The sequence below is a fragment of the Limanda limanda genome, chromosome 22, assembly GCF_963576545.1.
Source record: "Limanda limanda chromosome 22, fLimLim1.1, whole genome shotgun sequence".
NCBI classification, from domain to species: Eukaryota; Metazoa; Chordata; class Actinopteri; order Pleuronectiformes; family Pleuronectidae; genus Limanda; species Limanda limanda.
The window spans coordinates 4,526,586-4,549,712 of NC_083657.1; the positions used below are offsets into that span (position 1 = coordinate 4,526,586).

Sequence of the window (23,127 nt, forward strand, 5' to 3'; positions counted from 1 at the left end):
TCACACAACTCACCGTTGGTTTCAGTTCATTCGCTCAGATCTGAGCCGTGAGGTTTGTTTAACCAACACACAGACATGATGCAAACCAATGGACAGAAAATAAGTAAATAAATAGTAACAGTAAATATTCTGCAGTGATTGTTTAATCATGTCAGGATGAAACACAGGTCCATGTGTTCAAGTAGTGTCAAAGGTTTCCACAACAGTGTGTCCTCAGAGTTTATAACAGGCTTCATCATGTGAATCAGGCAAACTTTTGTTGGTAAAGAGCAGATTCAAACACGATCTGAAAATACAAGAGGCTGGAACACCAAATGTGTCTTTGTGTATTTTAATAGGGACTTTCTGCAGAAAGGATCAACACAGAGAGTCACAGGGATCTCAGAGTGAAGATGGAGAAAAGTCAAATGCAAGGATCTGATACAGGAGAACTAAGGCTGTTTGTCTGAGCCAGTTCAGACTGGTTCTGTAGGCGCAGTTGGAGACAGGTATTAAAAAACAGGAATAAATGATTTGCATACATTTCCATTAGGTTACTGCAAAGTCAATAAGTAATAAAAGGTCATACAGGTTTCAGGTTACGACACTTCAGGTCATAAAAGTCTTAGACAGGTTTGCAAACAGTTTATCTTCAACTTAAAAATAGGTTTTAACCACACTTAGTTTTTTTCTAATACACGTTATTATTTCGTGCTCATATATTTTTTCTCAAAGGCTCCGTAACTTATACATTGACACAATCACAGATGATTCACCAGCTGTTCTTGCTGCATTTAGCAGCTCAAACTTTGTCCTTTAATCCGGATCCTGTGTTTGTTCTCCTTCTTCTTTTTTTATTATGTAATAGTGTGACCTGTATCAGTCAACAACAGTCCATTTCTGGGAAACCCCACCCCTTCCATGGGCACTCCTTCAGATCGTGACTAGAAAGTTTAACCCTTGACTGACTGTGTTTGATGGTTAACTTCAACTGGATCTCAGAAAGATATCCTGGGTCTGTTGAACTCGCTTCATAGAACAGACCCCTGTTCAATAAAGTTGGTTTAGAAGAACACAGTGTAAATGGAGTCAGAGTTTCCTTTTAACTTTTCCTTCAGGGTAAAGCAACAGTGGTTGCTACGTGCAGCTCTGGCAGAGAGGGAGTTCAGGGAAGTACTTATCTCTCTCCACACCCTCCGTCCATATCCTCGTCACACACACAGTTTGTTTTTCAGTGCGTCAGAAATGCTGCTGGTGGAAGTTTCGTCCCTGCTGCTCCTCTGCGTCTCTGCAGCTGCAGGTCAGTTATTTTTATTTGATTTCATGTTTGACCTCTGAGCTTCAAGAAGTTTAATGACGTGTCTTGTTCTATGTGAAGAGTCAGTGAACTTCAGGACAGCTGGACTCCAACTGTCTGTCTACATCAGATAGGCGTCTCTCACTCCTCTGAAAATCAAATATTAGTCAAAGTCAACTTTTCCGCCTTGTAGCTGCTGCTACTGTGAGAACAAGAGAACGTCATTTGAACCTGTGAACGACTCAACTCTCTGTCGAGTTGAGTCGTTGCTGTTATTCTGTATGAAAACGATCCCTCCCAGAGGCCACTCACTCCCCCCCCCCCCCCCCCCCGTGTTGCACAGCGTGACCAACCAGTTTGTTCAGCATAAACTTGTTATGATGTAGATAAAACACCCTCTGTGGTCACACTAACTACTCATTTCTCTTCATAGAAATGCAGAACAAATGATCCTTAAAGTGTTGATGACTGTTTCCTTTGTTGGATAAACATGAGGTTTAATTTAAGATGAAATCACACTCACATTTCAAATGCATAGCATTCTCTTTATTGTCTTTGGTGTTAGGCATTAAATAAAAGTATTAAGTAATAGAAACATAACGTTTCTGTTCCACCTGAGGAAGTGGCTTTAAATTACAAAACAAAATGTCAATGTCAACTTTATTTAAATAGAACATCAAAACACAAAATATATCAAAATACTAATGATTAAAAGAATTATAAAATCTGCTGGGCTTAAAACTTACTCAACTGGAACAGAAGGCCAAACAGAAGAGAAGTGTTTTGAATAATGATTTGAAGCATGCGAGAGACAAAAGTACAGATATCTTACCTGAAAGTGACTTCGGTAAAAGTAAAAGTCACCCGTCAGAAAATGACTTAAGTAAAAGTCTTAAAGTAGCTCATATTAAAAGTACTTAAGTATCAAAAGTATCTGGTGTTGAAATGTACTTAAGTATCAAAAGTAAAAGTACAAGTACCAAAATTAAAAATGCAAAGTGCTCTTTATAGTAGGCCTATACAGACACAAAACAACCCAAAATGTTTCTCCTCAAGATTTATCTCAACTGACTGAAAAATTATAACAATATGAATATAATGCATATAATGTATAATTTTACAAATTTTGAACCCTAGATGAGAGAGAGAGAGAGAGAGAGAGAGAGAGAGAGAGAGAGAGAGCCAACCTCCGCTGCTCAAGTAACGAGCCAGTTTGAGAATGTAAGAAGTAGAAAGTACAGATATTGGTGCTCAAATGTAACGAGTAAAAGTAAAAAGTCGTCAGGAAAAGAAGTACTCAAGTAAAGTACAGATATGTGAAAAATCTACTTAAGTACACCACTGAAAAGAACAATAAAAGGTATTCCATTACTATTCCTGTACAGATATGGTATAAATACTGTGGAAAATGCTCCACTTTATTAACTTGTTCTGTCGACTTCCTGCTCTTTCCCAGCGACCGCGGCTGCGTTCTCACGTCGGCTCATTCAGACATTCGGGCCGGATGGAGAAACTCTGCAGAAAGTCCGGAGGTTCCCACTCATACATTTGCGTTGTCACACACATCAGCTCCAGAGAATGTCAGTGCAGGTCTACAAGCTGCTTAACTGAGGATGTGTTACCATTTGGAAAACTCAGTGTCATCTTGAAAGAAAGAGCCATGAAGAAGCATAAAAAAGTGAAAATGAAAGTAAACAAAATATTGAATCTTAAACTCTCAGAGGAGACTTCATTAGGTTCACTTTCAGTTTGACCTACTGGGTAATTATTTAATATACAAGTGTGACTACACAACACTTAGTACACTAACGACTTCCTGTGCGCGTTTCCTTTAGGAATCAGCGCTCTGTTGCCACACGGAGGTTTGCTTCAGAACAACGACAGTAGATGTCAGGATTCAAATCAGATGTTACATTGTTTTTTTCTTTATGTGTTCTTTGTGTTTTTTTGTGTGTGTTTGTGTAGGTCAGCAGGGGATAACAGTGAAGCCTGGAGACGAAGCCACTCTTCAGTGTCACTGTCCCGGCAATGATGCCGTCACACTGTTAGAGTGGACCAGACTGGATCAGAAATCAGATCTTTACGTGTTCTTCTACCGGAACAAGCGGTTGTACAAAGATTTCCAGCTTCCGTCTTTTCGAGGTCGAGTGGAGCTGAGAGATCCAGAGATGAAGGACAGAGACGTGTCTGTGATCTTGAAGAACGTCACCATCAATGATACTGGAACGTACAAGTGTCGAATTGTCAGCCGCAAAACAGAGAACGGTGAAAGAACAACCAGTGAGTCCAGCAACTTCGTCAGCCTGACTGTCACAGACTCAGGTGAGTTAAAAGAATCCAGACTCAGGTGAGGTGGTAGAGAATGTTCTGTCCTCACCTACCTGACACCTGTTCTGCTCTGCAGTTCACTCAGCTCCACACAAGTTGGCTGAAGAAAAGAAGGATGAAGGAGACAATGGTGGAGGAAACGAGGATGGGAGAAAGAGTCAGAAACCTGTTGTTGTATATGCGGCTTGTGGGACATTTACTGTCATGTTACTTATTATTGGTGCTGTCTTAATCAGAAAGTTGATAAACAAACAGACGTATGTCCAAACAGAGAAAAAAGAGAAGGAAGCTGGACTTCATGTGACACAAACAAACCACATGAGCCAATGTGTTGATCAGCGGAAATATTCAGCTGTTTGATCACAAGTGTGGGGGGGCCGAACGTCCCCTCTGTCCATGTTTTTCCTCTGGAGGAGGAGGTTCACAGGAAATGCCAAGAGTTCCTCCTGGATCAGACCCGGTCATTACAGGCCGGTAAACTCTAAATCCATTTTACTGATCAACACACAGTGAAACACTTTTCTGTTTCTGAGTTTCAGTCAAATTCTACAACACTTTTACAAAATCATAACACTAATAATTAGGGCTGTCAATAGATTAAAAAAAATTAACTATTTAATCTCACATTTTGAAATTCATTAATCTAGATTAATCGCGATTAAAAGTTTGTCTTTCTTCTAAAGACTAAATTCTATAAATTAACGAGTAATCACTTCAGACAGCCTGTATTTTACACAATGTTGTGGTTTTCAAAGAGGCTCAGGCCTATGACACATACCTATAAAGTGGCAGCCAGGTCGTTAAATATCATGTTCGATAAATTGCGTATATATATATTTTTTTAAAAGAGCTGAAAATATTCCCAATGTCCTTGGAAACAATAACACTTCGTCTTTCTTCATTGAAACATCCAGATTAGTAAAAGGTAAAAAAAAAAAAAAGATGTATTTGAGACACCATTGGTACTGTCATCTTTAACATTGAACAACACACACAACAGCATAACAAGTGGCCTTGGTAAACTGAACTTACATTCAAATCTGTCATGTTAAAGTGCAAAAACTTAAAGTGCAAACAAACATGAAAATGAAAACAGGAAGATCTCTGCTACTTCAAAGGTCCCACCGTTTGCCCATTTTACCACAGTTGATATGGTTCCTTGGGGTCTTAATGAAATGTGTAACATATTTTGCTCAAAATACCACAAGGATCATTTAAAACAGCAGCCTTTTAACCCTGTCTAAAACAGCCCTCCTCAGACTGACCTGTTTTGAGTGCTGGAGACGAAGATACAATATTTCAACCATATCGTTTTGAACCAGAGTCAGGTGGGCCGAAGCCTGGCTGCTAGCTAGAGCCCCAGCACAGGCCCGCAGTGGGAGCTGTGGGCGCTGGAGCTCTCCAGCGACCACAGCTCCAGTTAGCAGCCCGGTTAGCTCCGGGGGCTAGCTGGCTAGCGCCGCGCAGCGCAGAGTAGGACTACACACACGAACATGCGCACAAACACACACACACACACACAGTTCGAGGAAGATAAAAAAAAGTTCACATGAGAGGGTGGAAAGAGTGGAGTTGCCTGCCTGGTTCAAGTAGCTTCTCCAACTTCTCCAGTTCAGCCAGCTCCGGTGAAATGAACATCGAGATGTTGGTCTTGTGCTGAGCGAGGGTGGCAGCGACCGGACCCTTGTTTCGCTGGATCCGTTTGATAACCTCCAAGGCAGAATTCCACCGGGTGGCAACATCTTGAACTAGCGACTCTTCCTGCTGTCCTTGTTTGCTGTGCTTTCATTCAGACGGGACTTATCTTTTGACGGGCTGTGTTTGAAGTGCGTCGAGGAATTACAACGCACAGTTCTCCGCTGTATATCGCGCCTCTGTTTTTTTTACTTCCAATGCAAAATATCTAATTTTCCATACATTGTCAATAAAATGAGCTGTGACACCCTGGTAATGGTCATTGCTGACTAGGGTTGCCAACCGTCCCTTGAAAAACGGAATCGTCCCGTTTACGGGACAGGTGCTTTTGTTTCTAAATACGGGACGATTCCATTTTTCAAGGGACAGTTGGCAACCCTATTGCTGACTGACGTCCAGTGGTCACCGGTGAGGGCGACGCTGGCAGCTTGCTCGAGGAGCTGAATTTTCTTCCGCGCACCGGAAGTAAACAAAGTTGCGTTAACTGAGTTAAAATATTTTATCGCATTAATCTCGGGCACAATAATCTCATAGATTAACACTTTAACTTTGACAGCCCTACTAATAATATGATAGGATTCTAGCGTCTTTGTTATTTTGAAAATGTGTTAATGTGAATGCGGCAGGAAGCTGAACGTCTGTTAGGATGCTGCAACAAGTGGAGTGCATCTTTAACTAAAACACAACACGAATTTTGTAAGTTGAAAATACTAAAAATATATCAAATTAACGTTGATTTAATCGTTAGCAACAGAACATTGTTTTTGAAACTAACAATTTAGTAGCACTTAAATGACACTTACTTATAGCACTCTGTAGTTTTGCTTTATTTTGAAGAAATTGTACTTTCTGGATTCTTGTTGTTCTTGGTCTGTACCCTCGGTCTGTACCCTTGATTCACTTATTGTAAGTCGCTTTGGATAAGCTAAACGAAATGTAATGTAATGTAATAATAACATGTAAACATGTCAGGAATAAAGGAGTCAATCAGGAAGTTGAATGTTATATGAACATGAATGTACTTTTTTGTTATCAGCATTTGTATCAGATTTACATATTTTTAATAAAAACATTTTTAAAGAATGTCTGTCAGTTGAACTCATTCCTCCACCAAGAACCAAAAGTCTCTTAAAGTCTGAACCGACTCCGTCATGTTTGTTTGGACATGATTTGCAAACTATTGATTCTTTACTGAATCCACATGATCTCAGTGACACATCAGTTATAGTTACAGGTTTTTTATGATTTGTTATCGTCATGGGCTGAAAAAAATACTGCCTCAGTCAGTACTTTCCTTTTAATCAAAATCTATGACAGATTATTGTACTGCATTATCTGATTAAACCTAATTCCAGTTTTAATTATTGTAATGGTCATGCATACATTTCTGTCACAGGTTTCTATTCTTTAATCTATTGTATGTTTGATAACGTTTTTTTACGGTCCTAATACAGAAAATAGAGGATTATCTTATTTTACCAAACCTTAATGAATCTCATCATAAATGTCACATAATTATTTGTGATAAGTTCAAAGTCTGAACTTTATTTACTCCTTCGACTCACACAGCACCAACAATACACGCAGCCATCTGACAGAAGAGAAGAAATACACAACACGTTGATCGACAATGAAGATGTTAAGTTCGTTTTCCAGATTTGCCTCGTCACACATGTGTCATGTTGACAACACACTCCACACGCTTCGGACAGATCATCTGTTGATTTCCACATAAAAATTAACGCAGTGACTTTGGCACAGCCCACTGCGCCACGGATCTGGTTATATACAGATTCATCTTTACGTTGTGCTGACTGTGAAGCCTGTGCACCTCTTACCATTCGTTATTGTTTCAGGGAACACACCCAGGTTCACTTGTGACAGTCACTTGAACGCTGGTGTCCCGTGTTGTGTGGAGCGGGGGAGTGCGTGCACACGGAGTTTAAACATGTGTTTCATGGACTCAAACAAACACAAGTAAACGTCAGTCCTGTACGTGTCCTAATAACTTGTGATCAGCGCTGGTGTTTATTGTTAAAGTGTAAAGTGAGCGCAGGACAGAGGGAAGTGAGGTGGAAGCAGACTCCGACACATACATGTCGAGGACTTTTAATGAGTGTCTGTTCTGATCCTGGAGCTGCGCTGGTTATATAGCGCGAGACACACCTGAGTACTAATTCACCGAGTTTCTTTAAGATAAAATGGAGGTTTGCTTCAGAGCAACTACAGTGAATCAGAAATGCTGCTGGTGGAAGTCTCGTCCCTGCTGCTCCTCTGCTTCTCTGCAGCTCCAGGTCAGTTCTTTTAATTTGATTTCGTGTTTGACCTCTGAATTATAAGAAGATTAATGAAGTGTCTTGTTCTATGTGGTGGTCTACTAAGGTAGATTTTTCACATATTTGTACCTTAGTTGAGTATTTATTTTCCTGACGACTTGTTACTTTTACTCGCTACATTTGAACACAAATATCTGTACTTTCTACTTCTTACATTCTCAAAACTGGCTCGTGACTTGAGAAGGGCGCGCCTCTCTCTCGCTCACTCGCCTGCCAAATGCCTCGGGAGATGAGCTGGTTTGGCAGCGTGTTTGCCGTCGAGGGGGGGGGGGGGGGGGGGGGGGCGCCGAGAGACACAACACCTAGTTACACTAATGACTTCCTTGAACCTGTGAACAGAGAGAGAGACAGAGAGTTGAGTCACTGCTGTTATTCTGAGCTTGATGACTGTTTCCTTTGTTGGATAAACATGAGGTTTAATTTGAGATAAAATCACACTCACACTTCAAATGCATAGGATTCTCTTTATTGTCTGTGGTGGTTAAATAAAAGTATGAAGTAATAGTAACATAAAGTTTCTGTTCCACCTGAGGAAGTGGCTTTAAATTTCAAATGTAATGTAATAACATGTAAACACGTCAGAAATAAAGGAGTCAAACAGGAAGTTGAATGTTATGTGAACATGAATGTACTTTTTTGTTATCAGCATTTGTATCAGATTTACATATTTTTAATAAAAACATTTTGAAAGAATGTTTGTCAGTTGAACTCATTCCTCCACCAAGAACCAAAAGTATCTTAAAGTCTGCACCGACTCCGCCATGTTTGTTTGGACATGATTTGCAAACTGTTGATTCTTTACTGAATCCACATGATCTCAGTGACTCATCAGTTATAGTTACAGGTTTTTTATGATTTGTTATCGTCACAGTGGCTGAAAAAAATACTGCCTCAGTCAGTACTTTCCTTTGTATCAAAGTCGTTGACATATTGTTCTGCATTCTCTGATTAAACCTAATTCCAGTTTTAATTATTGTAATGGTCATGCATAAATTACTGTCACAAGTTTTATTCTTTTATCTATTGCATGTTTGATAAAGTTTTTTTTACGTCCTAATACAGAACATAGAGGATTTTCTTATTTTACCGAACCTTAATGAATCTCATCTTAAATGTCACATTATGATTTGTGATAAGTTTAAAGTCCGATTTTGCTTCTAAGTGAAGGTTGTGGTTTTAAATTTATTTCAATAAAAGCTTGATAGAATTGATATATATGTGGCTGTCTTGTATTTTGATTTGTTTCATGTGACGATCATGAAGCAACTAATCATTGTGCTTCATGTTGTTCAGTGAAGTCTGTGTTGTGTTGATGTGAGCATCTGCTGCCTCCTGCTGGTCAACTCCCATCACAACATCCAGGGCCCTGAACCATGAAGAAGAGATGAAACATCAAGAGGAAGAAAAACGAAATAAACACGCGTGTGAATTAATATAACCACACTTAATACAACCAATCAAATTAATTGATTGTGAAAATAACACAGTTTATATTTCCATACAACCATCACTGACTCATGTTGTGTGACACCTTTCTGACGACAACACCAGGATTTGATTTACTACGAGGTTTTTATTTTTATTGATAAAAAACAAATTCACAAACAAAACAACACAAAACTTTTTTATTTAAAAAATGAAGCAGAAAAACCAAACAACCAAACAACATGAGAACGTATAGCTCAGAAGCGATGCTCGGTGGTCACTTATGCGACAACATCCTCGGACTCCAATCCTTCCTCGTCCTCGCCAGGTGGGGGCGCTGTCAGGGAAACAGGCAAGGCCTTTTCTGCAGTGTTTATTAATTTTATAAATTATCAGAAATCACCATGATATCCTTTTCTCAAATTAAGTACTTTGTGATTTAATTGATTGGATTGATTCATTGATTCATTAGTGAGCTTGTTACCTTTGTGCCTCTGTCGGCAAATGGCCACCAGGAGCAGCGTGGAGACGACGTATGGCGAGCTGACCACGATGCAGATGATGACTAACAAGGTGAGGGAGGGTTCAAAGAGGACGACTCCACATGGAAAAGAAACAGAAAATCAATTGAAAGAAGTCAGAGTTTGCGCTGTATGAGGAACATCTATAATTTGATTGATTGATCTTTGACAAACATTTATTTAACCTCTACTTAGAATTGTATTATTTGGTCCATGTCTCATCTGCTAACATGGTTGAGGAGGGGCCTGCCACTAGGGGGCGAGCCACACGTTTCTGACTCAAATCCACACTTACCTTTGACCTCCTGACCTGTGATGCTGATCCAGGCGGGTGGAGACTCTCCCCGGCCTCTGATGTAACACTTGTAGGCTCCTTCATCAGACTTGGAGACAAGTTGGATGGTCATGTGACCTGTGGGCGTCGTCCTAACAAAAGTGCCATCTTTATAGAAATCAGCCGAGAGGTTGAAGGGCGGCGTCTTAGTTTTACAGATCAGAGTGACGTCCTCTCCCTCATCCACCGGGAGGACGGGACTCTGCAGGATCACTGGATCATCTGGAGACAAATGGCAGCGTTTTGTCCAATCACACAACTCAACCAACACTTAGGCTGCATCACTGTTGCTATGGTTACACCTGGTGCAGTAGCCAATAGGTCAGACGAGACAAAGGAAATTTCCACAATGGTGGATCCTTTTGAGGAGAGATTTAGCGAGTTTGTAAGATACTTCTGGCGTCTATATGATGCTATTTCACCTGAGTGACATCATCACAACCTCCTCCACCACCGCCATGTTTGTTATTGTCCAAAACGTTCGACTCTGCACTGCCCTCTAAGGGCTGCATTGCCTAACAACCACACCAACGTGAAGGATGCATAAGTGCAAATATCTTTTGGTACATAATGGCAGAATAAACAAACTCTTACCAGTCACAGTGATGTTGACGTAGTTACTTGCTCCTCCCTCTGTGGACTCACACCAGTAAAGTCCACTGTCCGATGAGACAACAAAGTCGATGACACAGGAAGAAGCAGCTTGTCTCCCCCACTCTTCACACTCCGCCCTGGTGTCTGTGCTCGTGTTCGTCCTCAGCGTCCAACCAGCCGAGCTGTGGTCGTCCTCACAGCTAAAAGAGACGAACGACCCTTTGAAGAACTGAGAGCTGCTGGGACTCAGCTTCACTTCAGCTGTAGAAATCAATTCAAACCCACTTAATGGTTCAACATTTCATTAGAATCAGAAATTATTTCATTTAACACCAGAAGCTGTGATGTAGAAACAGTTTGATGAACTGACCTTGGTTCGAGCTGCAGCAGAGCGATGAGATCAGCACTGAGGAGAAACATCATCAGACGCTATTTTAACTTCACATTTTGTATATCCTGACATCCCAGACTATAATAATATAATAAAATACATTAACAATAATAAGTGTTGTTTTGTTTTTCTAATTATTATTATTCAGTGTCTGGTGTCGTAAAGGAGCATCATTGAGTTTTACAGATAAATGAACATGTGTTGTTCCACATTTCCTTCTTAACTTCTGGTGATAAACTTCCATTAATGTTCTGAAATATTTCTGATGATGAGAACTTGAAAATGATAAATGTATTAAACAACCACATCAACCTAGAAAATTTAAAAACAAGTCTTCCTGTCGGTCTGAAACAGACGTGTTGAGTCTTAATGTCTTTAAACTCTGGATCAGATTAAACTAAATCAACACATTCTTTAAACAGCAGTTTGTGTCTCTATCAGTCAGTAAACGTTAACTCTCTGTAGCTTCTGTCTGTGATTGAATAAAGTTTTATAAAACAAATCTTACTCCTTGTGTCTGTTCTCCTGCAGCTATGACAATATTATAATAAGAGAATATTGACTCACAGAGCAGCTTCACCTCACATGTTTGTCCCATCTTGTCGTGTGAGAGGAAGCGCTGAGAGCAGCTCAACCATCTGCACCTCTGTGGTTTTCAGACAGACAATTGGTTTCAGTTCATTCGCTCAGATCTGAGCTGTGAGGATTGTTAAACCAACACACAGACATGATGCCAACCAATGTACAGAAATTAAGTAGTAAATATTCTACAGTGATTATTTGATCATGTGAGGATGAAACACAGGTCCATGTGTTCAAGTAGTGTCAAAGGTTTCCACAACAGTGTGTCCTCAGAGTTTATAACAGGCTTCATCATGTGAATCAGTCAAACGTTTGTTGGTAAAGAGCAGATTCAAACACGATCTGAAAATACAAGAGGCTGGAACACCAAATGTGTCTTTGTGCATTTTAAGGGGCTTTCTGCAGAAAGGATCAACACAGAGAGTCACAGGGATCTCAGAGTGAAGATGGAGAACAGTCAAATGCAAGGATCTGATATAAGAGAACTAAGGCTGTCTCTCTGAACCAGTTCAGACTGGTTCTGTAGGCGCAGTTGGAGACAGGAATTAAAAAACAGGAATAAATGATTTGCATACAATTCCATTAGGTTCTTGCACAGTCAATAAGTAATAGAAAGTTCACACAGGTTTCAGGTTACGACACTTCAGGTCATAAAAGTCACAATCATCGACGTTTCATCAGCTGTTTACTTTAGTCCGGATGTGTTTGTTCCACTTCTTTTTTTGACATCTGTTTCCTGTCACTCTCCAGGTCTGTACAGTAAACTCCACCCTTCCATGGGCACGCGTTCAGATCGTGATCAGACAGTTTAACACTTGACTGACTGTGTTTGATGGTTAGGTTCAGGTTCAACTGGTTCTTTGGAAAGATATCCTGGGTCGGTTGAACTGACTTCCTAGTAAATGGTAAATGCTTTTGTATTTATATAACGCTTTTCTGGTCTTGCCGACCACTCAAAGTTGCTTTACAGTACAGTTTTACATTCACACACACATTCATACAGTGCATCTATTCGCAGCACTTTGTTATTCTATGGGGGGGCCATTCAGTGTTCAGCATCTTTCCCAAGGACACTTCGGCATGCAGATGGGTCAGACTGGGGATCGAACTGCCGACCTTCAGGTTGGAGGAGGACCACTCTACCCCTCAGCCACAGCAGCCCGTAGTACAGACCCCTGTTCAATAAAGTTTGTTTTAACACAGTGTAAAGGGAGTCAGTTTCTTTTTAACTTTTCCTTTCGGGTAAAGCAACAGTGGTTGCTACGTGCAGCTCTGGCAGAGAGAGTTCAGGGAAGTTCCCAACACACCCTCCCTCCTCTCCCTCCCTCCCTCCTCTCCCCCCTCCTCTCCTCCTCCTCTCCCTCCCTCTCCTCGTCACACACCGGTTTGTTTTTCAGTGCGCCAGAAATGTTGCTGGTGAAAGTCTCGTTCCTGCTGCTCCTCTGCCTCTGTGCTGCTGCAGGTCAGTTCTTTTTATTTGATTTCGTGTTTGACCTCTGAATTATATAAGATTAATCAAGTGTCCCGTTCTATTTGATTGTCTACTTAGGTAGATTTTTCACATATTTGTACCTTAGTTTAGTATTTATTTTCCTGAAGACTTTTTACTTTTACTCGCTACAATTTAACACATTATCTGTACTTTCTACTTCTTACATTCTCAAAACTGTCTCGTGACTTGAGCACGGTCAGCCTCTACGCATGGCGCACCTCTTTCTCGCTCACTGCATGCATGGTGCCCCGACGGCAAACACGCCACCACCTCCACGTGGTGCAGCGCTCTGCTGCCACGTGGAGATTTGCTTCAGAGCAACTACAGTAGCTGTCGGGATTCAAATCAGATTTTTTTTATACTTATGTGTTCTTTGTGTTTTGTGTGTGTTTGTGTAGATCAGCAGAACATAACAGTGAAGCCTGGAGACGAAGCCACTCTTCAGTGTCACTCTAACAGCAGTGCTGCCTTCATGCTGCTAGAGTGGACCAGACTGGAACAGAAGTCAGATGGTTACGTGTTCTTCTACCGGAACAACCAGTCGTACGATAATAAACAGCATCCGTCTTTTCGAGGTCGAGTGGAGCTGAGAGATCCAGAGATGAAGGACGGATACATGTCTGTGATTTTGAAGAACGTCACCGTCAATGATACTGGAACGTACAAGTGTCAAATTACAAGCAGCAAAACAGAGAACAGTGAAAGAACTGAGTCCAGCAGCCTCGTCAGGCTGACTGTCACAGACTCAGGTGAGTTGATAGAATCCAGACTCAGGTGAAGTTGTAGAGAATGTTCTGTCCTCACCTACCTGACACCTGTTCTGCTCTGCAGGTCCCTCAGATCCACACAAGATGGCTGAAGGAAAGAAGGATGAAGGAAACACTGGTGTCGTACTTGCGGCTTGTGGGACAGTTGCTGTCTTGTCACTTATTATTGCTGCCGTCTTTATCAGTCATAAGTTGATGAAAAAACAGACGTATGTCCAAACAGAGAAAAAAGAGAATGACGCTGAACTTGATGTGACACAAACAAACCACATGAGCCAATGTGTTGATCAGCAGGAATACTCAGCTGTTTGATCACAAGTGTGGGGGGCCGAACGTCCCCTCTGTCCGTGCTTTTACTCTGGAGGAGGAGGTTTACAGGAAATGCCAAGAGTTCGCTGCTAATGGATGAAGTGCCGAAGGAATGTTGTTTAACATACTCTTCATCTTTAGGTACAAACATGTATTTATTTAGACAGAAGGCCTTATGTTGCATTTTACCTCAAGTCATGGGAGGAACCAACCTTTCCATATATATTGTGTGTTCAGCCCCTGCAAGTTAGATTTTCACTATTAGCATGTGATTTCTCCAGGTATTTCATGGTGCCTGTACTGACCTGTGAAACTTCTGTGTAATATACCTCTTCTGACTATACCTTAAATCAAAAAGGTTTGTACCCTCGGGGTTGATGCACTTATTGTAAGTCGCTTTGGATAAAAGCGTCAGCTAAATGAAATGTAATGTAAACCCTTTCATGCAAATAAGAACCTGGTCCGCTGAGATTCCATCATCAACAACAACATCGACATCTCGGCTGCATAGAATATACCATACTGATCAACACACAGTGAAACACTTTTCTGTTTCTGAGTTTCAGTCAAATTCTAAGACACTTTTAACAAATAAATAACACTAATAATATGATAGGATTTTAGCGTAAGAAACTTTCCATGTGCTATGTCTTCCTTATGTTGAAAATGTGTAAATGTGAACGCGGCAGGAAGCTGAACGTCTGTCAGGATGCTGCAACAAGTGGAGTGCATCTTTAACTAAAACACAACACTGACATTTTGCAAGTTGTAAATACTAACAAATGTATAAAATGAACGTTGATTTAATCATTAGCAACAGAACATTGTTTTTGAAACTAACAATTTAGTAGCACTTAAATGGCACTTACTTATAGCACTCTGTAGTTTTGCTTTATTTTGAAGAAATTGTACTTTCTGGATTCTTGTTGTTCTTGGTCTGTACCCTCAGGGTTGATGCACTTATTGTAAGTCGCTTTGGATAAGCTAAATGAAATGTAATGTAATGTAATAATAACATTTGAACATGTCAGGAATAAAGGAGTCAATCAGGAAGTTGAATGTTATATGAACATGAATGTACTTTTTTGTTATCAGCATTTGTATCAGATTTACATATTTTTAATAAAAACATTTTTAAAGATTGTCTGTCAGTTGAACTCATTCCTCCACCAAGAACCAAAAGTCTCTTAAAGTCTGCACCGACTCCGTCATGTTTGTTTGGACATGATTTGCAAACTGTTGATTCTTTACTGAATCCACATGATCTCAGTGACCCATCAGTTATAGTTACAGGTTTTTTATGATTTGTTATCGTCACAGTGGCTGAAAAAAATACTGCCTCAGTCAGTACTTTCCTTTGTATCAAAGTCGTTGACATATTGTTCTGCATTCTCTGATTAAACCTAATTCCAGTTTTAATTATTGTAATGGTCCTGCTTAAATTTCTGTCTCACGTTTCTATTCTTTAATCTATTGCATGTTTGATAAAGTTTTTTTTACGTTCTTATACAGAACATAGAGGATTATCTTATTTTACCGAACCTTAATGAATCTCATCTTAAATGTCACATTATGATTTGTGATAAGTTTAAAGTCCGATTTTGCTTCTAAGTGAAGGTTGTGGTTTTAAATGTATTTCAATCTCGCTTGATAGAATTGATATGTGGCTGTCTTGTATTTTGATTTGTTTTGTGTGACGATCATGAAGCAACTAATCATTGTGCTTCATGTTGTTCAGTGAAGTCTGTGGTTGCGTTGATGTGAGCATCTGCTGCCTCCTGCTGGTCAACTCCCATCACAACATCCAGGGCCCTGAACCACGAAGAAGAGATGAAATATAAAGAGGAAGAAAAACGAAATGAAGACTTTTCAGTAAGTGTCGAAAATCACATGAATTGATTGTGAAAATAATGCAGTTTATATTTCCATACAACCATCACCGACTCATGTTGTGTGACACATTTCTGACGACAACACCAGGATATTGAAATTGAGATTTATTGATAAAAAACACATGCAAAACATCACAAACCTTTTTTATTTAAAAAATTAAAAAGGTTGCTGGCTGAGAACATCTCATTGGATTCATTTTACAGGAGAAAAAACTGAAAAACCAAACAACATGAGAACGTTAAACTCAGAAGCGATGCTCGGTGGTGACATCAGCGACAACATTTTCGTACTCCAATCCTTCTTCGTCCTCGCCAGGTGGGGGCGCTGTCAGGGAAACAAGCGGGGCCTTTTCTGCAGTGTTAATCAATTTAATTAATGATCACAAATCACCATGATATCCTTTTCTCAAATTAATTATTTTGTGCTTTGATTGATTTGATTCATTCATTGATTCATCAGTTAGTGTGTTACCTTTGTTCCTCTGTCGGCAAATGGACACCAGGAGCAGCGTGGAGACGACGTATGGCGAGCTGACCACGATGCGGATGATGACTAACAAGGTGAAGGAGGGTTCGAAGAGGACGACTCCACCTGGAAAAGAAACAGGAAATCAATTGAAAGAAGTCAGAGTCTAAGCTGTATGAGGAACATCTATAATTTGAGTGATTGATCTTTGACAAACATTTATTTAACCTCTACTTAGAAATGTATTATTTGGTTCATGTCTCATCTACTAACATGGATGAGGTGGGGCCTGCCTCTAGGGGGCGAGCCACACGTTTCTGACTCAAATCCACACTTACCTTTGACCTCCTGACCTGTGACAAACAGCCAGGCGGATGGAGACTCTCCACGGCCTCTGACCTCACACTTGTAGGCTCCTTCATCAGACTTGGAGACAAGGTGGATGGTCATGTGACCTGTGGGCGTCGTCCTGACAAAAGTGCCATCTTTATAGAAATCAGCCAGGAGGTTGAAGGGCGGCGTCTTAGTTTTACAGATCAGAGTGACGTCCTCTCCCTCATCCACCGGGAGGACGGGACTCTGCAGGATCACTGGATCATCTGGAGACACATGGCAGCGTTTCGTCCAATCACACAACTCAACCGTCAACACTTAGGCTGCATCACTGTTGCTATGGTTACACCTGGTCCAGTAGCCAATAGTTCAGGCGAGACGGCCAAAGGACAAAGGAAATTTCCACAGTGGTAGAACCTTTTGAGGAGAGATTTAACTAGTTTGTAATAAACTTCTGGCGTCTATATGATGCTATTTCACCTGAGTGACATCATCACAACCTCCTCCACCACCGCCATGTTTGTAGTTGTTGCATAAGTGCAAATATGTCTTCGTACATAACGGCAGAATAAATGAACTCTTACCAGTCACAGTGATGTTGACGTAGTTACTTGCTCCTCCCTCTGTGGACTCACACCAGTAAACTCCACTGTCCAATGAGACGACACTGTCGATGACACAGGAAGAAGCAACTTGTCTCCCCCACTCTTCACACTCCTTCCTGGTGCCTGTGCTCGTGTTCCTCCTCAGCGTCCATCCAGCCGAGCTGTGGTCGTCCTCACAGCTAAAAGAGACGGACGTCTCTCTGAAGAACTGAGAGCTGCTGGGACTCAGCTTCACTTCAGCTGTAGAAATTAATTCAAACCCATACAATGGTTGAACACGTCTGTTATAGATTGCATCAGAGTTTCAGCAGCAAGGGACAGTCTGAGGACACTGAACATCAGAGCATGAACATATTTTACAGTCATAACACTGATTCAAATGATAAACCTAAATATGAACAGAATATGTTTCCTTAAACTTCATTATAATCAGAAACACCAGAAGCTGTGATGTAGAAACAGTTTGATGAACTGACCTTGGTTCGAGCTGCAGCAGAGTGATGAGATCAGCAATGAGGAGAAACATCATTGGACCGTATTTTAACTTCACATTTTGTATATCTCGACATCCCAGACTATAATAATATAATAAATTATAATAATAGTAATAATAATAATAAGTGTTGTGTTTTTTCAATTATTATTATTCAATGTCTGGTGTCCTAAAGGAGCATCATTGAGTTTTATAGATAAATGAACACTTGTTGTTCCTCATTTCCTTCTTAACTTCTGGTGATAAACATCCATTAATGTTCAGAAATATTTCTGATGATGAGAACTTGAAAATGATAAATGTAATAAACAACCACATCAACCTAGAACAAGTTAAAACAAGTCTTCCTGTCGGTCTGAAACAGGCGTGTTGAGTCTTGATGTCTTTAAACTCTGGATCAGATTAAACTAAATGAACACTTTCTTTAAACAGCAGCTTGTGTCTCTATCAGTCAGTAAACGTTAACTCTCTGTAGCTTCTGTCTGTGATTGAATAAAGTTTTATAAAACAAATCTTACTCCTTGTGTCTCTTCTTCTGCAGCTATGAAAATATTATAATATAATAGAATATTGACTCACAGAGCAGCTTCACCTCACATGTTAGTTCCATCTTGTCGTGTGAGAGGAAGCGCTGAGAGCAGCTCAACCATCTGCACCTCTGTGGTTTTCACACTTGTATAAAAAGACCATTGGTTTCAGTTAATTCGCTCAGATCTGAGCCGTGAGGTTCGTTAAACCAACACACAGACATGATGCAAACAAATGTACAGAAAATAAGTTGTAAATATTCTGCAGTGATTGTTTGATCATGTCAGGATGAAACACAGGTCCATGTGTTCAAGTAGGGTCAAAGGTTTCCACAACAGTGTGTCCTCAGAGTTTATAACAGGCTTCATCATGTGAATCAGGCAAATGTTTGTTGGTAAAGAGAAGATTCAAACACGATCTGAAAATACAAGAGGCTGGAACACCAAATGTGTCTTTGTGTATTTTAATAGGGGCTTTCTGCAGAAAGGATCAACACAGAGAGTCACAGGGATCTCAGAGTGAAGATGGAGAAAAGTCAAATGCAAGGATCTGATATAAGAGAACTAAGGCTGTTTGTCTGAGCCAGTTCAGACTGGTTCTGTAGGCGCAGTTCGAGACAGGAATAAAAAAACAGGAATAAATGATTTTATCATTTATCATCTGCAAAAAGTTACTATCAACCTTACAAAAGGTTTCAACCATACTTAGTTTTTTTCCACTTATCGTGTTCTTTTATCCCAAATATGAGAAGAGCAGGTATCAGTTTGGTTCAATCAAATATTTATTAAGAAGCAATGAAAAAGTATGAGAAAGTTACAGCTAAGCAATGGAGACCCAAAGCAACGCCCCGGCCCTCTAGTGGCACCGGACAGTCACGAGTCGCACCGCATGGACGGCAGTTGTAATACTTTATGAAGGTAGGTATAACTTGATTGGTCAATAATGTAGGGGAGTCTTTCTTGATGGTGTGCAGGCGTAGTACCAGCCTCTTGGCACTGGAATCAGGAAGTGAGCTGCTCCCAGTCTCGCTCCTCCTCTGATAGTTGCTGGGCAAATCTTCACATAAACAAGCCGTGACTCAGTTGACCCCTTGTGGGTCGGTGTTGTTGTTCATTGGAGTAAAGAATATTGTGTTCCTGCTCTATCGGCTGTATTTTCTGTTTGTGTAAACATGCGCATCCTCCAAACAAAACAACGCCTTTCTATCTGCCCCCCCCAGAACCTGTGGCAGCTTCTTGAACTCTGTGTGATGTCTGTGTGATGTTGACTAAAGCTATGGGAGTTATGCTTGTATTTTTTCTCAAAGGCTCCGTAACTTACACATTTCCACAATCACAGATGTTTCACCAGCTGTTCTTGCTGCATTTAGCAGCTCAAACTGTTTCCTTTGGTCCGTATCCTGTGTTTGTTCTCCTCACGACCTCTTTCCTCTCCCACACTCTCCTCGTCACACACCAGCTATTTTCTTCAGTTAATCAGAAATGTTGCTGGGGAAAGTGTCGTCCCTGCTGCTCCTCTGCCTCTCTGCAGCTGCAGGTCAGTTATTTTTATTTGATTTCGTGTTTGACCTCTGACCTTTAAGAAGTTGAATGAAGTGTCTTGTTCTATGTGGTTTTCAAGTGATTTTTCACATATTTGTACCTTAGTTGAGAATTTATTTTCCTGACGACTTTTTACTTTTACTCGCTACATTTGAACACATGTCTGTACTTTCGACTTCTCACATTCTCAAAACTGTCTTGTGACTTGAGCACAGTGCGCCTCTCTCTCGCTCACTCGCGTGAGATGTACAGGCACGATGGCGTGTTTGCCGTCGGGGGGGAGGGGGGCAGCGCGAGACACAACATCTAAAGGCCAATTTATGCCTCTCCGTTTTTTCTATTACGGACAGATAAGACCGCCCTATCCGTCGTGAAACGCCCTCTCCGAATGCTTCGTACAGCTTTTCGTACACGTCTGATTTTTCTAACTATCCGTCTTCATGTTGGAGACCCGACGGACCGCTCTTGGCTGTGATTGGTCCGCGAACTACATCATTTCCGTATGACGTCATTTCCGTATTTCCGGACCTCAAACTTCCTGTTTACTTGTAGCAACAAACACGAACACAACTATGATTCTACGATTAATGTGACGTGTGTGTTAAGCCAGCGGAGTTGTCCGGCTGACGGTGGCTCGTTCGAGCACTGAGGGCATGTGTGCACGGTCACATACGGTTATAACGAGCTTTCAAAACGGCGCTAGCAGGCTAGGCTAGCGGGCTAGGCTAGCCACCATGCTAACTGCGGTGGTAACAGTGCAAGAACCCGCCGTCACGACTTTAATTCCACTTCTATCATGACACTGTTTCTATAATACCGTCAGGTTAGAAGCAAACACTGGATAGTAGTTGTTAGTGCCGGGAGTCCCTGCTGACTGTGTGTGGAAGCTGGGGGGAGCTAGGTCCGTGTAGCTTCTAGCTACATGTAGCCTCAAGCAGATTCAAGCTGTGGAATCAGCAACACAGTTTGGAAACAAGACCGGGGAACCGCTGCGCTAAGAAACGATTACATCAGCATCTTGACACGCTGGGTGTCACTTTATTTAGTTCTGTTAGTTGCCATGGTTCAGTGTGTGGGAGGCAGGCTAACATGTCAACAGAGACACGTGGACTTCTTCTTCCCAAATGGGGTAGGCTTCTCTGAGCTCGTCTTCCGTTGCGCCACCTATGGGTTTGGCGATGAATTTTTTCCGACGGACTGTGTCGGAGAAGTAAAAATCAAAAAGACTCTTTGCCCCCCGCTGAGACCTCTCCGAGAAACGGACACGTAGTAGTATATAAGAGCCTTAATACACGTATGACTTCCTCTCCGAGTTTCCTTTAAGTTCTGAAGACTGAATCAGCTCTCTGCTGCCACACGGAGGTTTGATCCAGAGCAACTACAGTAGCTGTCAGGAGTCAAATCAGATTTTTTTTATATTTATGTGTTCTTTGTGTTTTTTGTGTGTGTTTGTGTAGATCAGCAGAACATAACAGTGAAGCCTGGAGACGATGCCACTCTTCAGTGTCACTTTCCCAGTGATGCTGCCTTCACGCAGTTACAGTGGACCAGACTGGAACAGAAGTCGGATCGTTTCGTGTTCTTCTGCCGGAACAAGCGGTTGTTTGAAAGTTACCAGCATCCGTCTTTTCGAGGTCGAGTGGAGCTAAGAGATCCAGAGATGAAGGACGGAGACGTGTCTGTGACTGTGAAGAACGTCACCGTCAACGATGCTGGAACGTACAAGTGTGAAATTATCAGCAGCATGATAGAGAATGGTGAAAGAACAACCAGTGAGTTCAGCAGCAACGTCAGCCTGACTGTCACAGACTCAGGTGAGTTGGTAGAGAATGTTCTGTCCTCACCGACCTGACACCTGTTCTGCTCTGCAGGTCCCTCAGTTCCACTGGCTGAAGGAAACAAGGAGAAAGGAGACAAGGATGGAGGGGACAAGGAGGAAGGAGACAAGGATGAAGGAGACACTGTTGTCGTAAAGGAGGATGGGAGAAAGAGTCAGAATCCTGTTGTACTTACGGCTTGTCTGCCAGTTGCTGTCATGTTACTTATGATTGGTGCTGTCGTCTTTATCAGATATAAGTTGATGAACAAACACATGTGTGTCCAAACAAAGAAAAAATAGAAGGACGCTGGCTTCATTTGACACAAGCGTCCGCTAAATGAAATGTAATGTAATGTAATAACATGTGAACATGTCGGGAACAGTGTTGCCACAGTTACTTTGGAAAAGTAACTTAGTTACTTTACAGATTACTTGATTTTAAAAGTAACGTAGTTACTTTACAGATTACTTGATTTTAAAAGTAACTAAGTTAGATTACAAATTACTTTATTAGTTTATTGTAAGTCGCTTTGGATAAAAGCGTCAGCTAAATGAAATGTAATGTAATGTAATAACATGTGAACATGTCGGGAACAGTGTTGCCACAGTTACTTTGAAAAAGTAACTTAGTTACTTTACAGATTACTTGATTTTAAAAGTAACGTAGTTACTTTACAGATTACTTGATTTTAAAAGTAACTAAGTTAGATTACAAATTACTTTATTAGTTTATTGTAAGTCGCTTTGGATAAAAGCGTCAGCTAAATGAAATGTAATGTAATGTAATAACATGTGAACATGTCGGGAACAGTGTTGCCACAGTTACTTTGAAAAAGTAACTTAGTTACTTTACAGATTACTTGATTTTAAAAGTAACGTAGTTACTTTACAGATTACTTGATTTTAAAAGTAACTAAGTTAGATTACAAATTACTTTATTAGTTTATTGTAAGTCGCTTTGGATAAAAGCGTCAGCTAAATGAAATGTAATGTAATGTAATAACATGTGAACATGTCGGGAACAGTGTTGCCACAGTTACTTTGAAAAAGTAACTTAGTTACTTTACAGATTACTTGATTTTAAAAATAACTTAGTTACTTTACAGATTACTTGATTTTAAAAGTAACTAAGTTAGATTACAAATTACTTTATTAGTTTATTGTAAGTCGCTTTGGATAAAAGCGTCAGCTAAATGAAATGTAATGTAATGTAATAACATGTGAACATGTCGGGAACAGTGTTGCCACAGTTACTTTGAAAAAGTAACTTAGTTACTTTACAGATTACTTGATTTTAAAAGAAACGTAGTTACTTTACAGATTACTTGATTTTAAAAGTAACTAAGTTAGATTACAAATTACTTTATTAGTTTATTGTAAGTCGCTTTGGATAAAAGCGT

The 23,127-nt window shown here is 40.6% G+C and overlaps 4 protein-coding genes across 7 annotated transcripts; 2 read left to right on the forward strand and 2 right to left on the reverse strand.

Annotated features, from left to right (window-relative positions):
• The first annotated feature begins 1,196 nt into the window (after positions 1 to 1,196).
• Positions 1,197 to 15,171, forward strand: LOC133028720 (butyrophilin subfamily 1 member A1-like). Of its 3 annotated transcripts, none has more exons than XM_061095710.1 (3): positions 1,197 to 1,279; positions 3,242 to 3,598; positions 13,806 to 15,171. In XM_061095710.1, exons 1-3 carry the CDS (start codon positions 1,225 to 1,227, stop codon positions 14,051 to 14,053), a joined length of 660 nt encoding a protein of 219 aa, XP_060951693.1. In that variant the 5' UTR covers positions 1,197 to 1,224; the 3' UTR covers positions 14,054 to 15,171. The 3 variants fall into 3 exon arrangements, with proteins under 3 accessions (XP_060951693.1, XP_060951692.1, XP_060951694.1); XM_061095709.1 differs by lacking the exon at positions 13,806 to 15,171 and adding an exon at positions 3,681 to 6,382 and having other exon boundaries at positions 1,198 to 1,279; XM_061095711.1 differs by lacking the exons at positions 1,197 to 1,279; positions 3,242 to 3,598 and adding an exon at positions 13,337 to 13,723.
• On the reverse strand, positions 9,329 to 11,565 carry LOC133028719 (low affinity immunoglobulin gamma Fc region receptor II-like). Of its 2 annotated transcripts, none has more exons than XM_061095707.1 (6): positions 11,468 to 11,565; positions 10,880 to 10,915; positions 10,510 to 10,770; positions 9,877 to 10,137; positions 9,545 to 9,625; positions 9,329 to 9,397 (listed from the first exon to the last, which is right to left on the reverse strand). In XM_061095707.1, the coding sequence occupies exons 1-6, from the start codon at positions 11,496 to 11,498 to the stop codon at positions 9,342 to 9,344; spliced, it is 726 nt and encodes a 241-aa protein (XP_060951690.1). In that variant the 5' UTR covers positions 11,499 to 11,565; the 3' UTR covers positions 9,329 to 9,341. The 2 variants fall into 2 exon arrangements, with proteins under 2 accessions (XP_060951690.1, XP_060951689.1); XM_061095706.1 differs by having other exon boundaries at positions 9,329 to 9,424.
• A 1,016-nt stretch (positions 15,172 to 16,187) lies between the features above and the next one.
• LOC132996299 (Fc receptor-like protein 5) lies at positions 16,188 to 17,859 on the reverse strand (the record flags this gene model as incomplete). Its single annotated transcript, XM_061066641.1, has 5 exons — positions 16,188 to 16,294; positions 16,415 to 16,534; positions 16,702 to 17,007; positions 17,326 to 17,586; positions 17,823 to 17,859. Coding segments are annotated over 5 exons (831 nt in total), but the record flags the coding sequence as incomplete, so codon positions are not given.
• Positions 17,860 to 19,848: 1,989 nt separating this feature from the next.
• On the forward strand, positions 19,849 to 21,788 carry LOC133028726 (coxsackievirus and adenovirus receptor homolog). Its single transcript, XM_061095720.1, has 2 exons — positions 19,849 to 19,903; positions 21,366 to 21,788. The coding sequence occupies exons 1-2, from the start codon at positions 19,849 to 19,851 to the stop codon at positions 21,758 to 21,760; spliced, it is 450 nt and encodes a 149-aa protein (XP_060951703.1). The 3' UTR covers positions 21,761 to 21,788.
• The last annotated feature ends 1,339 nt before the right edge of the window (positions 21,789 to 23,127 follow it).

Coding starts and splice junctions, on each gene's coding strand:
- LOC133028720 (XM_061095709.1), top strand. CDS start 1,225: ATGCTGCTGGTGGAAGTTTCGTCCCTGCTGCTCCTCTGCGTCTCTGCA. Junction 1,280..3,241: donor CTGCGTCTCTGCAGCTGCAG/GTCAGTTATTTT, acceptor GTGTTTGTGTAG/GTCAGCAGGGGATAACAGTG. Junction 3,599..3,680: donor CCTGACTGTCACAGACTCAG/GTGAGTTAAAAG, acceptor TCTGCTCTGCAG/TTCACTCAGCTCCACACAAG.
- LOC133028719 (XM_061095706.1), bottom strand. CDS start 11,498: ATGGGACAAACATGTGAGGTGAAGCTGCTCT. Junction 10,916..11,467: donor ATGTGAGGTGAAGCTGCTCT/GTGAGTCAATAT, acceptor GTTTCTCCTCAG/TGCTGATCTCATCGCTCTGC. Junction 9,626..9,876: donor CACAGGTCAGGAGGTCAAAG/GTAAGTGTGGAT, acceptor TCACCTTGTTAG/TCATCATCTGCATCGTGGTC.
- LOC133028726 (XM_061095720.1), top strand. CDS start 19,849: ATGTTGCTGGGGAAAGTGTCGTCCCTGCTGCTCCTCTGCCTCTCTGCA. Junction 19,904..21,365: donor CTGCCTCTCTGCAGCTGCAG/GTCAGTTATTTT, acceptor GTGTTTGTGTAG/ATCAGCAGAACATAACAGTG.